Here is a 16,462-nt window from a genome sequence, read left to right on the forward strand (position 1 = left end):
ATTTATACTCACTTTTGCCAAGCAAATCCCTTCGTGAATACCGAATTAATAGTATTATTTTCAGTCATCAAATTTGCTTATATGAAGAAATCGGTGTTGGTTTTCGTTGTTCATTTGTCTATCTTCACAAATATGAAACTAGTACTATCAAGGCCGTATCCAGGGGGAGGGGGTTAGCACGCTGCTTGATCCCCCCTCCAAAAACAAAATCCCGGCTCGTAAAAAAGTAACAAAACGCATATAAACAAGTTTGGATGCGCTTTGTTACCCCCCCCCAAAATCCCCCCAAACAAATATTCTAGATACGCCCTTGAGCGTTACAACAAAAAAATCGTATACAGAAGTGTGTACAAACAAATGTTGTTCATATTACACGATAGTAAACGAGGAACCTTCAAATAATATCTCCTTATTTCAGGTTTCTATGTGAAGGGAATAACATCTTCAACCAAGACTCACTAACTTGTGCATCTGAGGAGGAGTCTTTACCTTGTGAATTTGCTCCAGCCCTTTACAACATCAACGAAATTCATGGAAGTAGAGACTACTAGCTCGAGAATGCGTCAAGAGTTTAGGAAATACTCTAGTCTAGGATAGTTTTTCCCATGTATCACAAAACGCCATGCTATAAGCGGCCAAATTGTTAAAGATTTTGTGTATTATCTTCTATTTTATGTTAGATTTTATATTAATTTTTAATAAAATCATAAAATCAACTGTTGTTACCCAGTAATTCTAATATTACTGCTTGCAACTCACTACAGCACCAGGAAATCTCCGGGGGGTGAATTTTCCAGGGGAAATTTTACACTGGGGGATTTGACAGAATTCCTATACGAAATTCTTTTTAATTATCTAGCATTCTCTTTGCCAACTCAATTTTGCATGTTTAGATGTTCCGGGGGAATTATCTGGGGGCTATTTTCGGCGTGTTTTGATATCCAGGAAAAAAAATTCTCGGAAGGGGGTATTTCCAGAGTGATTGAGAAACCGATTAGAAATTAAAGTGGGAGAATTTCTTAGGCTGAATCGTCCGGAAGAAATTTTATGGGGAGGGAGGAGGTTAAGTGACGAAGGAATTTTGTGGAGGGAATTTGACAGGGTATACACTTTACGTTGGATGAAATTCCCACGGAGGAGTTTTCTGTGAGGGGGGGGGGTATATTTCAGGGAGTGTAAACAGATTACCGAAATTATTTGAAAACCATTAAAAATTAAATAAAAAAACAATTTTTTTTTAACTGAAAGTAAGGAGCATTAAAACTCAAAACGAACAGAAATTATTCCGCATATGAAGAATTATCTTCTCCTCAATATCTTGCTCTTTATGCTAAAGTTTTACTGTTTATCTCATTTTTTTAAGAACGGCTTCTGAAACACAGGAATTGTTTAATTAGAAAAGAAAGTCTTTTTAAACATGCTTTAGCTCCTTTAATTCCACTGGTAGCAAGATGCTTTAATAGGTTATTTTGAATAGAACAAAGCAGTGAGTTAAGGGGGCTTAGGGATAAGCTGTATGGCGTCAGTCCTAAACGGTCGTGCTGGGAACTACTGTTTGCACTCCGATTGTTGTCTGAAGAAGTAAATGAATGACAAATACAGACGCTGTTAATATTTGTTGACTTTTTGACAGCGTTTCACTCGGTCCATCGTGGGCCTATCATAGGCAGCGCAATAGCGCTGCCTAAGTAAAGAACGGCGTGGGCACAATGTAATGTTTATTTCTTGGTCTTAGACCAGGGCACTTCGTATCGAAGGAGTTGTCGTAGAAACTTCGAAAAGGGCTCATTCGATTGGAAATTGGAGTGGCTAGTGCCCTTTTAATAGTCGAAAGTGATTGGAGGGAAACTAGCCCCCCCCCCGCCCATCATTCCCCCAAACACATCCAATCAAAATTTTGAGATAGCCATTTTGTTCAGCGTAGTTGATTTCCAGATAGAAAATATGTTTTTGAGGAGGACACTCCCCCACAACCCTCAGAGAAGGGTTTTAAGTTATTCCCTGGGGGCATATAAGAAAGATGTTGGCATAACAAATTATTTATAATTTTTTTCCTTTAGACCAGGGCACTTCGTATCGAAGAACTAGTCGTAAAAACTTCGAAAAGGGCTCATTCACCTGGAAATTGGAGTGGCTTGTGCCCTTTTTAATAGTCGAAAGTGATTGGAAGGCAACTAAAACCCCTTCCACGCCCACTATTTCCCGAAAAATATCCAAACTAGATTTTGAGATAGCCATTTTGTTCAGCGTAGTTAATTTCCAGATAGAAAATATGTTTTTGAGGAGGTCACTCCCCCACAACCCTCAGGGCAAGGGTTTTAAGTTATGCCCTGGGGCATATAAGAACAATTTTGGCATGAAGCATCGTTTATTATTTTTTTCCTTTAGGCATGAGCAATATACCTCAAAGGGGTCCTTGTAAAAGCTGTGGTGTGGGCCCCTTCAGCCGGGAACTGAAGTGGCTTGTGTCCTAACTGGTATTCAAAAGTAGATAGCAGGCACCTAAAACCTTTTTTGCGCTAACTACTTCCCGAAACGCATCCAATCAAAATTTTGATATAGCCATTTTGTTCAGCGTAGTTAATTTCTAGATAGAAAATATGTTTTTGCGGAGGACACTCCCCCACAACCTTTCGGACATGTTGTAAGTTATACCCTGAGGGCATATAAGAACGATATGGGCACAATGTATTATTTTTTTTTCCTTTAGACCAGGGCACTTCGTATCAAAGAACTAGTCGTTGAAACTTCGAAAAGGGCTGATTCAATTGAAAATCGGAGTGACGTGTGCCCTTTTTAATAGTCAAAAGTGATTGGAGGGCAACTAACACCCCTTCCACGCCTACCATTTTCCGAAACACAACCAATCAAAATTTTGAGAAAGCCATTTTGTTCAGTGTAGTTGATTTCCAGATAGAAATTATGTTTTTGCGGAGGACATCCCACACAGCCCTCAGGGCAAAGGTTGTAAGGTTTTTACAGAAGGCGTTGTCGTAGAAACTTCAAAAAAGGCTCATTCGATTGGAAATTCAAAGGGCTAGTGCCCTTTTTAATAGTCAAAAGTGATTGGAGGGCAACTAGCCCCTCCCCATGCCCATCATTCCCCCAAATACATCCAATCAAAATTTTGAGATAGCCATTTTGTTCAGCGTAGTTGATTTCCAGATAGAAAATATCTTTTTATGGAGGACATTCCCCCACAACCCTCATGGCAAGGGTTTTAAGTTATGCCCTGGGGGCATATAAGGTTTTTATAGAAGGCGTTGTCGTAGAAACTTCAAAAAAGGCTCGTTCGATTGGAAATTCAAAGGGCTAGTGCATATCTTAATAGTCGAAAGTGATATGGAGGGCAACTAGCCCCTCCCCCACGCCCATTATTCCCCTAAACATATCCAATCAAAATTTTGTTATAGCCATTTTGTTCAGCGTAGTTGATTTCCAGATAGAAAATATCTTTTTGAGGAGGACAATCCCCCACAACCCTCGGGGCAATGGTTTTAGGTTATGCCCTGGGGGCATATAAGGTTTTTATAGAAGGCGTTGTCGTAGAAACTTCAATAAAGGCTCATTCGATTGGAAATTCAAAGCGCTAGTACCCTTTTTAATAGTCGAAAGTGATTGGAGGGCAAAGAGCCCCCTTCCCCACGCCTATCATTTCCCCAAACACATCCAATAAAAATTTGGAGATAGCCATTTTCTTCAGGGTAGTTGATTTTTAGATAGAAAATATATTTTTAAGGAGGACACTCATCTACAACCAACCCCAGGGCAAGGATTATAAGTTATGCCCTGGGAGCATATAAAGTTTTTATTGAAATCTTTGTCTTAGAAACTTGAAAAAGGGCTCATTTGATTTGAAATTCAAAGGGCTAGTACCCTTTTTAATAGTCAAAACTGATTTGAGGGCAATTAACCCCCCTCTCTCGCCCATCTTTTCCCAAAACACATCCAATCAAAATTTTTAGATTGCCATTTTATTTAACGTAGTTAAAAGTTGTGGAAATTAGGTTTTTAAAGATGATAACCCCTCCCCCCACCGCCCTCAGGGCAGGGGTTGTAAGTTATGCCCTGAGGGCATATAAAGTTTTTACTTAAAGCGTTGTCGTCGAGACTTCAGAATGGCTCCTTCAATTGAAAATTGAAAGGGCTAGTGCTTTTCTATAATTGAAAGTGACTGGAGACCGACTAACGCCCCTCTCCCGCCCAGCATTTTCCCAAATTCATCCAATCAAAATTTTGAGATATCCATTTTGTTCAACGTAGTTGAAAGTTCTGGAAATTAGGTATTTTAGGATGATAAACCCCTCAGAGCCCTCAGTGCAGGGGTTGCATGTTATGCCCTGGGGGCATATAAGATTTGTATAGAAAGTTGTTGTATATGATTTATAGAATAGATTTTAGTCTTCCTCAAATCCAATTTTTATATGTTTAAAAACTAAATGTTGACTTAAGATGAAATTAAAATGCACTGTGTTAATGCTAATTCCCAATAAGGCATCTCAGCAGTATCCCAAGAACGACTGAGGGTATTATGTTCAAACGTTCGGGACTACTTCTGCTCTTAAAATTTAACCAAATCCAAATAGCGTAAGTGTATCCAAGCTATCAAAGAAAGTTAACAGATTTTTTTACGAATGGTATCAAGTTTTCCATTACAGGTCGACTAGAGGAGGTATGAAACTAAATTAAACAGTACTATTTGTGTCCAGATTTTTAAAAGGGTGCATGCTGTTAAAAACTGTTGAAAATTTTTCTCCGGCATACAAATAGCAGGCCAAACTATAAAGTTTTAAAAAACGAACAGATTTAAAGTGTTATTTTCTTTTCCCCTGAAAAGACTATGTCAACATAAAACGAACAGAAATTAATTAAAAAAACTTTTTCTACAAAATAAGCTTTTCAAAGAAAAGTAAAGAACTCCATTAAACAAAAAATGAGCAAAACTAAATTCAAATAATCTACCAAGCGTGAAACTACCACAAATCAGCATTGATAAATAAATGAAACCCGAAACGAACAGAAATTACAATAATAAAATGAGTCAAACTCAAAACGAGCAGAAATTAACATAAGTTGGGCGCAAAACCCCTATGCCTTCCCAAGGCTAGAACAAAATTTGCACTTTACTGAAAAAATACAAATGAAAGGGCATTGTCAGTTTAATATACATATACTGATATTTAGTAATAAAAATGTTAATATTATTTGATTTATTGAAGTTATAAAAGTAAAAACATTTTTATTTTTTCAGTAAAGTGCAAATTTTGTTCTGGCCTTGGGAAGGCATAGGGGTTTTGCGCCCAACTTATGTTAATTTCTGCTAATTTTGAGTTTGACTCAGTTTATTATTATAATTTCTGTTCGTTTTGGGTTTCATTTATTTATCAATGCTGATTTGTGGTAGTTTCACGCTTGTTGGATTATTTTATTTGATTTTTGCTCCTTTTTTGTTTAATGGAGTTCTTTACTTTTCTTTGAAAAACTTATTTTGTGGAAAAAGTTTTTTTTTAATTAATTTCTGTTACAAATCCAAGAAATTGCAGTTACATTGGAGTTTCAATTACATACTGGAAATAAAAATTAAAATAATTAAATGATTCCTGGAGCAGATTGACCTCTACCAGGTTCCATGACCCAACTACAACCATTTCGACATATTTAGCAAATAGCCCGAGGATTGCTGCAATAAGAAATAAGTCTTATTTTCTTTTGTAATGATTTCTTTTTCATTCAGGAAATTATATTCAGTGTATATCTACCTTCTTATTCTTCAATGACTCTATTTCTATCCTATTTGCAGATATAGAAGGCGTGGAATGCTTTTAAACAAGAAATCTAATCTTGAACTGATAGATTTAAGGAAGTAAAAGCACCTTAAACATCGGGGAAACAAATTTGACCTGCGCAAATGTATCAAAACAGGAAACTATAAAAAATGTTGCAGTTTTTCCATTAACTAGGCTCAACCTTTTTATTTGATGAATAGGTTTCAAAGGTTGTATATTTGTAAAAACATATTATGTAAAACATATTATGTAAAACATATTATGTAAAACATATTATGTATATTTGTAAAAACATATTATGAAGTGTAATGAACCCCTGTTTTTCACGTTTTCCTTATATTAAAAACGAGCATGTAATAATAAAAAAAATTATCTGCTCTAAGTAAAGATCAAAGTTAACACTTAATAGACCAACAGTTTTAAATCTATTTAATAAATTATTAGTTTTTTCCAAAATATTGGGGGGGGGGAGGGGCCAACTTCCTCCCCTTACCTCCCCTAAACAACGCTCTGATAAAAATGTAATCAGTGTTCTATAAAATTAATGAATTTGTGTGAAATCCAAAGGGCTTTCATAGGTAACTTTTCCTCGTGTATAGACAACACCAGTCAAAGTCCTGTTTATATTTGAAATCAGCACAAAAATTATGATATCTTTGACTTCAAATTTTAGTAACTCTGATAATTTCAACTTAATTTACCATGGAGCCGATAAAGCTCTTCATAAGATGCACATACCCTAAAAATTATCTTATACATTGTCCTCGATCAACTAATAACTTTAGAAACAAATAGATCGATAAATATTGACAGTTACGGCATTTTCATCACTCAGAGTCTGACCTCACAAAGCTCAAATTGAGCAAGGCTGCAGACAGTTATACAGCTAAGTATAAAATTTAGTCGAAGCGTCGAAGTACCAGCGTTTATCAGTGCATGGTGAGAACTTCACGGATTTCAGTTTCCTCCTTCAGTTAGAATTTTTGTAATCTCAAATCTTTGGCTGTTCTTTGGCTTTTGTGGATCCGAAGAAGATTTATTTTGTTTATCCTCGACGACATTTTTTCTTCTAAGAAACTTCCTAAAGAAAAAAATGTAAACTTTGACCAAATCACATGTTCCACCAATAACAATTACTCAATATATTCTTCACTCCAGTTAGGTTATATCATATTTTTTATTATGACTTCGTTTCAGGTTTCAAAAGACCAGGGATTAAAAAAAATCATAATAAAAAGTAACTTTGAAATAGAAGCGAATCAAATAATAAATAAACAAATAAAATACAATCATCTAAAGGATTTTCTGGCGCAGTTTTGTATGCTGAATTGTCTTGGCGTTATGGTTTAACGATTTTTTTTTTTTTTTTTTTTTAAAACAAATAAATAAAAAAACAGAAAATCACACAAACAACTAGGATGCTTAAGAAAACAAAAACGATTACAGTCTTTAGTTTAAAGCTGCAAAACAGAAAGAGCTAAGCTTTATAAGGTACTTGATTGTTTTAAGTTGAACCCTATTTTGTAGCTACGTTCCTCCATTTTTGACAAAAGCTTTTCCTTTTGTTTTGAATATTACACAGTGACTATATTTTAATGTACCCCCATTTATTGGTATGGCAACTATAGCAGGTAGCATATACTGGTGAAGGATAAAGTGGTCTCTGAATCATGACTTGATTTTCCGCTGTGAAATTGCTTTAAAACTAAGAGACGGAGCTTCACTCGTTGATCGGTCCCTTCATGGGGAAGGTTCGAATATGTTTGGTTGTTGCTATCGCTTGTCTTCTAACCGTGGATCTGTGTGAAATATTCTTCCAGTTTTCCTCAGGAATTACTTTTACTTTAATTATGTTGTTACATAATTCAGTAAGAGCAATGCGTGTTCCATTGCACATACACTCTGAAACATCAAAATTATTTATTAGTATAATTATCGTGTAATTATCTAGTTTTGAGTCAAAAGGTGGAAAATCAGCTATTTCAGTCGAATTAAGACATTTTGACGTTGATTCAATCCCTTCTTCCTGTTCAACCGTCACAAGATCCCACGATTTGTTTACCATAGAATTTGCATTTTCACAGGAGGCGATCGACAAGTTCAATATTAATTTTATTTACTGCTTGGTTAAGTGGCGCTAGAATAACGCGTTCCTTCACTTGGTTATAATTTGATTGATTTGCAATTTTACAAATGTTGCAAACGTCGATCTGGTTTGAGATCTACCCACGTAGTTCTTTAACCAATTACTTTTTAAAGATTTCTAGAGATGACTTTTCTTTATTTACAAATCAAGTGTTTCAATACAGTTGCTTCGGAATTGAACTTTTTCAATTTCCGTTGCTTTCATTCGCCATTCGTTGTGAAGCTTGTTGCCCCATGTCTTATAACCGAATATTTAATTATTTTTCATTTTCGTTCATCATTGAAAAAAAAACGAATTTCCCCAAAGTCGTAACCTGTCTAGATTGTCTTTTTAAGCCAAAAAATGTTACTTTGCTAATTGTCAGAAAAATTATCGCGTCGTTTTCGAGTTAAAAATATACAGCTGTAGATCCCTTAACAAGAGCAGATGGTGACTTTATGATGTAGTACGACAATTTATTACTATATTAACTGTACCTGCTAGTATATATATAATTATATTAACTATAGATTTAGTGACTTTATGATATAGCACACTGATCTATTCTTATATTAACTATACTTGGCAGCACCAGCATGTGGGGGACCAAGTGGTTGCTGAATCATGACTTCATTTTCTGCCCAAAATTTACTTTCTTAATATTTGACGGTGACTTTATGATGTAGCACACTCTATACGTGGTAGCACCAGCTGGTGGAGAAGTAGACAGTCACTGAATCATGACTTAATTTTCAGCTCTTAATTCACTTTCTTAATGTTATATAGTAACTTTATACAAAAAATTAGGCGAGAAAAATGGGTTTAATTTAAACAAAGCAATGGCAAAGAATAAAAAATAAACAGCACATTAATTAAGAAAAATGATTCCAAATATTTCAACTTAACATCCGGAGCCTTTATCAACGAAAAAAACTTGAAAAAAGGTTTTTTTCTAGTTAAATCATCTAAAGAAAAAACGACAAAACAAGACACCAAGGGAAAGAAAAAACAAACACAAAAAAGTTTTCTCTCTTAGTTTTTCGTAAATGGAAGAGCAGTGTGGACTAAAAGAAATTATTTATAGTGACTTTATGACGTAGTGCACTAATTTATTATTAACTATTACCTGGTAGCACCAGCTGGTGGAGGAGCAAGTGGTCGCTGAATCATGACTTCATTTTCAGTTTCGAACACATCCTGTCTATGATAATTGTCTTTAATGTGAATCATAGCATTTAATTGATGAGATCCAGGAACATTCCGAAAGAAAGAGTTTGCTGTGTATCGATTAAAATCGATAGTAGGTGAGAGCTAAAATATAGTTGGTATGGTTAGAAATCACAACAAAAGAATAGATCATTGGTTAGAAAAGTCTATCTTTAGAAAGATCATTAGTCACAATTTATATTTTTTTTTCTGTGCTTAGTTTTTATTTATTGTATTTCCAAGTATAAATAGTATAATTCAGGCATTAGCCTCTAGCCCTCACTTGATTGACGTTGATACCAATTTTTTGTACCAATTTTTTCTTTCAAGTTTGGCTTTTCTTCGTTTTCTTTAATTCTTCGTATTGTTTTTACCATCTTTAAGATATTATATTACAGTTTTTTTTAAATAATGAGGTTTTAGTGGTTAAGAATAGTAAAATAAATGTTCAATTTTCATGCTTAACATATACATCTGAACATAAATCGTTGTTTTGCTAAAGAAAAATTTTCTAAACACAATAGAAATATCGTAAACACCTACAAAAGAAAATAAAAAATGTGTAGAGTTAACTATGAATGACCATTGATTTAGAAATACTAGTACTACTACTAAGAACTTACCGCAGCACCAAGATCCCTGAGGCCAACACAGCTGCGCACGCTCCTCCTCCATCCCAATCTATCCAAATCCTACCTCTTTACATCTTCCCAGAAGTTCCTATTGGAGTGAAATACCTCGCACCCACCACTATTACAATGTAAATATATAGGGTATGGTATACCCTATCACGGTACACCCTGCTCCAGGGTTTGGTAACGTGATTGAACGGTCAAACTCTAGGCAAAGGGTGCACCCACCTGAGTCATCCCTAATACCTCCAGCTATCTCTTTGGAGGGTAAACGGAACCCCCTGTCGATATGTTAATGACGGTATTTTTCGCAAACTCTTTTCCTACCCTGCCTGGGTTCCTGGAAAAATAATCTAAACGGTTGTAGAAAATTACTCACATGTATTCTTTCAAAGGTTTCTTTACTAAACACACATATATTGACTCTGAAAAACAGGCTCCCTAAATGGGTTCTCAATGTAGACTAAAAATAAAAACACCACTTCTGTACAAAAGCACTTTCTGTAGGGGTGGACCTTAGATCGACTCTGGCCAATCCACTAAATTAAAGTTCAAATATTGGGCTTCTTTTGAATAATATTATCTTTCAATGGCCCAAATCAAAAAGACAAAAATATAATTTACTTTGGAAGCTTACCTATCGCAAAACAACTATAGCTTAGCAACGAGACTTTTACTTATCATTGACAATTATACTATAAGCAAATCTAAGCAAATGTAATTACGGAAACAAAAATAGGTCATTTATCTGAAAAAGAAAAGAAACAGGGGGCGAAACCCCAACAGTTCTATTTCCCTTAAATCCTCCTTTATGACATCCCCCCACCCCAACCGTGGACGACCTGCTTTCCGCTTAGCCCTTGACGATTGGCCAAAAAGGACAATCTTCGGTAATCTATCATCCTTAATCCGCAGAACGTGCCCAAACCATCTCAACCTTCCTCTCATTATAGCCCTAGAAAGTGGGATAGAACCACACTTTTCGTGCAGCCTACTGTTTGAAATACGATCTGTCAGCTGGGTACCCAGAACAATCCGTAGGCAATTTCTCTGGAAAACACCTAGCAAATGTCCATCCGCCTTTTGGAGCGCCTATGCTTCAGAACCATATTTGACCACTATCTTCGCTGTAGCTTCCAATATTCCATTCTTGGTTTGAAGGTTTATCTCCCTATTCTTCCAAATTTTTTCAACTGTGAAAAAACACCAATTTAACGCCAAATCCGAATATGAACTTTACTTTGCAGCCCAATCTTAACTTCGTTTGTTATAGGCTAATTACTTATTTGTAGGCCTAAATTTTTTTTTGATAAATGGTATTACAGGACATGTTTTTATGCCAAATTTTGACGCCGAGTCCAAGAGTAGTGTTAACTTGGTCATCGTGTTTCAACTTTAGTAGAGCCCTGCAGGAGACCTATGTCAAGCGAGTCAATTATTTGATGGAGAGCGGCACCCTCATTTCAAGTTGTTTAGCTTAAAATTTTCTTATTAAATGAAGATTACTATTTTACAAGGTCGTTCATTTGCTTTTTTGCAATATTAAAAAGTAATTCGTCACCCCTATATAGAGAATTCGCATAACAAATCATCACCACATAAAATTTTTGGCAGATAATACTTTTTATAATGTTGCTTTAACTGAAAGTGCCTTGTTAGGAAATAATTACACAAAGAGTTCTTTCGAACCAGAAGTAATTTTATTTACAGAAGCAAAATTTAATTGAATTTAAAACTTTTTTTTATTTAAATTCCACTAGAAACTTCATTGTTATGGCCAGTCTTGATGAATGCCAACTATCCTGGCCACTAGTATGCTTACCATTGTACCATAGGAGACTTATGAAAAATAATTCTGGTTGCAGTGGTAGTTAGCACCCTAGTAAGCGACGATCACGTCCAATAAGGACGTGGCTGATTAAGTGTACTTAAACACTGTTTTTTGCATTATTGGGAGACATTGTGTTGGGAGTGTTATTATAAACAGTGTTTAAACACTGTTATTTGCATTACATTGTTGACTATATCATTAGAGAGGCCTTCAAAAGAGCGCTTTGCTCTATATCATTGTATATAAATAAAAGACAGTATTCCTAAAAAGGTTCCGAAAAAAATATTACTTCGGGAATAGAATTTTTGGAGTGGAGGCCTATTTCAAAAACTGCGTACTCCAAACACAGGTATCCAAACTCCGAGGAGTTTTTCGACTGTTAAAAGGAGTTTTAACAGTTTTACCGTTTTAACAGTTTTAACAGGAGTTGTTAAAAGGAGTTTTTCGACTTTACTGATGCAGTAAAGCCGAGGAGCAGCACCCAGCCGAATTACATTGTATTTTTAACAGTTTTAACAGGAGTTGTTAAAAGGAGTTTTTCGACTTTACTGATGCAGTAAAGCCGAGGAGCAGCACCCAGCCGAATTACATTGTATTTTTAACAGTTTTAACAGGAGTTGTTAAAAGGAGTTTTTCGACTTTACTGATGCAGTAAAGCCGAGGAGCAGCACCGAGCCGAATTACATTGTATTTTTAACAGTTTTAACAGGAGTTGTTAAAAGGAGTTTTTCGACTTCACTGATGCAGTAAAGCCGAGGAGCAGCACCGAGCCGAATTACATTGTATTTTACATTCCAAAAAAATCATCTTTTAAGTCTCGACTTGTAATTTTTCTTTCCAACGGCCCACAGTTTGATTTAGTCCTTCGGCAATTTAATTCAACAAGCACAGCAGCCCTCAAATTTTGACTTGAGTGAGGGTGCAAAGGTTAATTAAAAGACACTGTGTATCCAGGTGAAACGGCTCCAGGGATTAAGATGTACTTGTTAGGTAATGATAAGAAAAGGCAGGGGTATTTTGTGTTAGAGGAGGGGGAGAAGGGGATAAATAGTTTTGTTTCAGTTTCCAATCAAATGAGTCCTTTTCGAAGTTTCTACGACAACCCTTTCAATACGAAGATTTTTAAATACCTTGCCCAAATGAGGTCTCTTAGTACTTTAAAACTCGTCACCCTTTTTTCCATTGGTCTTTGCTTAGTAAGAAAGCTTCGAAATTCTGAACAAAAATATGCTGAACAAAATGGCTGTTTCAAAATTTTGACTGGATGCGTTTGGAAAATGAAAGGGTTTGACAGGAAGAGCTGCTTGCCCTCCAATCTCTTTTTACTGTTGAAAAGGGCACCAGAGTTTTTAATTTTTAATCGAATTATTTTCTTTGAAAGTTCCAATGGTATTTCTAGATATTATAGAGTGATTCTGTCTATGATACAGCTTATATGCCTTATTGAGAACCTGCATGCGTACAGTTTTTTCGTATAATTGAAACTCCTAAACATTCCCTAAAAGTATCACCTCAATACCCTTAGCGTCATTAGTTACAGTAACTGCTGTGGTAGTATTAAAAGTATACATGTAGTGCCTTCTCGCTAGTTCAAAATCCCCACAACTTACCCTTAATGGTCTAAATTAATAATATAAGTTGCTCTTCAGATATTACTTTGTACGACCATCTTTATACGACCACCTTTCCATAAGAACCTTATATGCCCTCGGGGTATAACTTACAACCATTGCGCTGTGGGCTCTAGTGGGGGGTGGGTGGGGTTGTCATTTTCAAAGACCAAATTTCCAGACCTTTTAACTACGCTGAAAAAAATGGCTATCTCAAAATTTGAATTAAATTTGTTTTGAGAATTGATGGGCGTCGGAGGGAGGATTGTTGCCCCAATCACTTTTGACTATTAAAAAAGACTCCTTCAATTTCAAGTCGAATGAGCCCTTTTCGACATTTTTACGACAACAAATGACCATCTCAAAATTTCTATCAGATGCATTTCCGGAAAATACGAGGTTTGGGAGGGGTGTCCGCCCTCCTATCACTTTGAATCTTAAAAAGCGTTCTAGAACTCCTTGTTACCCATCCAAAGAGCCCCCTTCAAAGTTTATACGACCAGCCTCTCTATAAAAGTCTTATATGTCCCCAGGGCATAAATTACAACCCTTCCCCTGAGGGCTGTGGGGGGGGGGCTCATCCTCAAAGACATAATTTCTCGACCTTTTAACTACACTGAACAAATTGGCTATCCAAATATTTGATGTGTTTGGGGATATGGTGGGCATGGGAAGAGGTTAGTTGCCCTCCAATCACTTTTGACTATTATTTAAAGGGCCATTAGTCCCTTCAATGTCCAATGGAATGAACCTTTTCCGAAGTTTTTACGATAACAAATGGCCATCTCAAAATTTCCATCAGATGCATTTCGGAAAAATCCGAGGTTTGGGTGTGGTATCCACCCTCCGAACCCTCTGAATTTTAAAAATGGTACTAGAACTTCTGATTACTAATCCAATAAGCCCCATCCGAAGTTTCTACGATCATTTTTTATGTATAAGCCTTATATGCCCCCCAGGGCATAACTTACAAACCTTACCCTGAGGGCTGTGGGGGATTTTCATCCTCAAAGACATAATTTCAGGACCTTTCAATTGTGTTGAATAAAATGGCTGTGTGTGCTGGCCTAGAGTTCCCCACTATAGGCCAGTGTCTTGGAAAAAAAAAATCTTGAAAAACATCTTGGAAAAATATGTCTGGGAAAGTGTCTTGAAAAAAATGTCTTAAAGGAAAAAGTCTTGAAGGAAAACTTGAAAAATGTCTTGAAAAATGTCTTGAAGAAAAATGCCTTGAAGAAATATGTCTTGAAGAAAAAGGCCTGGAAGAAAATCTGGAAAAACGTCCTGAAAAATAAAACATTTTAAAAAATGTCTTGAAGAAAAGCGTTCTAAAGAAAAAAATCTTGAAGAAAAAAGTCTTGAAAAACGTCTTGAAAAAAAAGTCTTGACAAACGTCTTGAAGGAAAATGTCTTGAAAAACGTCGTGAAGAAAGAATCTTGAAAAACATTTTGAAGAAAAAATCATAAGAAAACATCTTGAAGAAACAAATGTCTTGAACAATGTTTCGAAGAAAAAAAATCTTGAAAAACATCTTGAATACATGCTGGGGCTCCCCACTATGGACCAGCGTCTTTGAGGACGCCTTGAAGAAGCAAATGTTTGGCTGCAGGTGGAAAAGGGACATGGCTGTCACAAGATCCACGAGGCTTTTTAAAACCAAAATGAGTTAGCAACAAATGTCGTTGTGACTTCAACAAAAATCCTGGTGACTTGTCCAATAAATCTAGAGAATCCACAACTGGATCATCTCTTTTTGTTTTAGTTTTTTTTAACATCGGATGTTTCATTTTACTAAATAAAATAAGACAAGTTTTCTTAAATGATCGCGAGGAGTCGCATTAAGGCTTAAAGCGAACAGACATTATTAAAAAAAAAAAAAAATTATTTGATTGTACCAAAATAGGTAATGAAAAAGCACGACTTTTGACAACCGTGAATGAAAAGTGTAAACTAAACAGTGTGGATTACAAGATGCTTTTTGGTAACCGTGAGAATTAAATTTTGACTACTAACCAGCCTCTTTAGAATTAATATAGTGATGTTGACTGACCTTCCCGTGGGGATTCCTATAGGCAGCTGCAGATATCGTCTTGCAAAAGGGGTCCTCGTTTATTTCTTCGAATAATTTTGTCAAACCAAAAGTTTTGTAAGAGTCGTGCTCAATATCGTCCAACCTAGGCAAAAATTAAATAATCTTTCAATTTGTAACATATAAATTGCACTAACCTTCAAAACTTTGTTCGATTTAAATTAGATTTGTATATTTTTTTTTTGCTAAATCATCCCTTTGGAGCGACGCGTAAAGATATGATTTTCTTGAAAAATTCTATTTTCAAATGTCCTCAAATCTGACGGTCTCTCCGACATTTTGTCATGTCTCTGTGTCATGTCACACATGACATTTTGTCATGTGAGTAGTTAGACCTTAAATCTCTCAAACAAAATCCCAAGGTTTGAAACACAATCTCTGAACCATTAAGTAAAAAATCAGACAATGTATTGTTCTCATAGATATTGTCTCTAAGTGCTACCATCTATTTAGAGATATTAATTTAAAAAACATTTTCCCACAAAACAAGTTTTTCTAAGAAAATTAAAGAGCTCCATTAAGCCAAGAATGAGCAAAAATAAAGTCAAATAATCTTCCAAGCGTAAAACTACCACAAATCAATATCAATAAACAACTGAAACTCAAACACGAACAGAGGTTACAATAAATAGACGAGTCAAACTCAAAACAAGCAAAAATTAACATGAGTAGGGCTGATAATCCCCATACTTTCTCAAGACTAGAACACAATTTGCGCTTTACTGAAAAAAAAACAATAAAAAACAAATGACCGTGGATTGACAGTTTAATTGACATATATTGATATTTATTCCTTAAAGTTTTGACAATTTTTTATTTATGAAAGTAAGAAAAGTGAAAACACTTCAAACGTGTCTTGTTTTCAGTACCGTCAATCATTCCCGAAGCATTTTTAATGCGCTCGCTTGACGGCCTGTGTAGGCATATTGTGTTTCGATTTAGTTCCATACGGTTTCTATATATCCCAAATTTTTCGCCTTAATATCCTTAGTTTTAGTAGCAATAGTAGTAGTAGTAGCTGTACAATTGATTGTAGTAGGCTAAGCTTTAGTGACAGCAGTATCAATAGAAGTAGTAATAGTAGTAACAGTAGCAGTAGTATGAGTAGAGGAAGTAGCAGTAGTAAGCAAATATTTTCCTTTGGTTAGTTCAACATCCCTTACAACAAGCCCTGTTAGTTTC

General features: G+C 35.6%; 2 protein-coding genes across 5 annotated transcripts in view; one reads left to right on the forward strand and one right to left on the reverse strand.

Annotated features, from left to right (window-relative positions):
- LOC148951907 (uncharacterized) overlaps nucleotides 1–721 on the forward strand; it is a 41,940-nt gene extending 41,219 nt beyond the window's left edge. Inside the window, exon 4 of the mRNA XM_089088757.1 lies at nucleotides 419–721. Within this exon, the coding sequence (XP_088944883.1) occupies nucleotides 419–551 (133 nt within the window). The 3' untranslated portion in view covers nucleotides 552–721. The remainder of the gene's footprint in view (nucleotides 1–418) is intronic.
- Nucleotides 722–5,496: 4,775 nt separating this feature from the next.
- LOC148951908 (uncharacterized) overlaps nucleotides 5,497–16,462 on the reverse strand; it is a 160,783-nt gene continuing 149,817 nt past the window's right edge. For 3 of the 4 annotated variants that reach the window (XM_089089394.1, XM_089089393.1, XM_089089391.1), the window contains 3 exons: nucleotides 15,242–15,365; nucleotides 9,038–9,222; nucleotides 5,497–6,867 (listed from right to left, as the gene is read on the reverse strand). In XM_089089394.1, the coding sequence (XP_088945520.1) occupies nucleotides 6,744–6,867; nucleotides 9,038–9,222; nucleotides 15,242–15,365 (433 nt within the window). In that variant the 3' untranslated portion in view covers nucleotides 5,497–6,743. Of the gene's footprint in view, nucleotides 6,868–6,887; nucleotides 7,689–9,037; nucleotides 9,223–15,241; nucleotides 15,366–16,462 lie in introns of those variants that run through there. The other variant, XM_089089392.1, reaches the window with a different exon arrangement.

The sequence above is a fragment of the Artemia sp. Qi Xiang Cuo genome, chromosome 5, assembly GCF_049724085.1.
Source record: "Artemia sp. Qi Xiang Cuo chromosome 5, ASM4972408v1, whole genome shotgun sequence".
NCBI lineage: Eukaryota > Metazoa > Arthropoda > Branchiopoda > Anostraca > Artemiidae > Artemia > Artemia sp. Qi Xiang Cuo.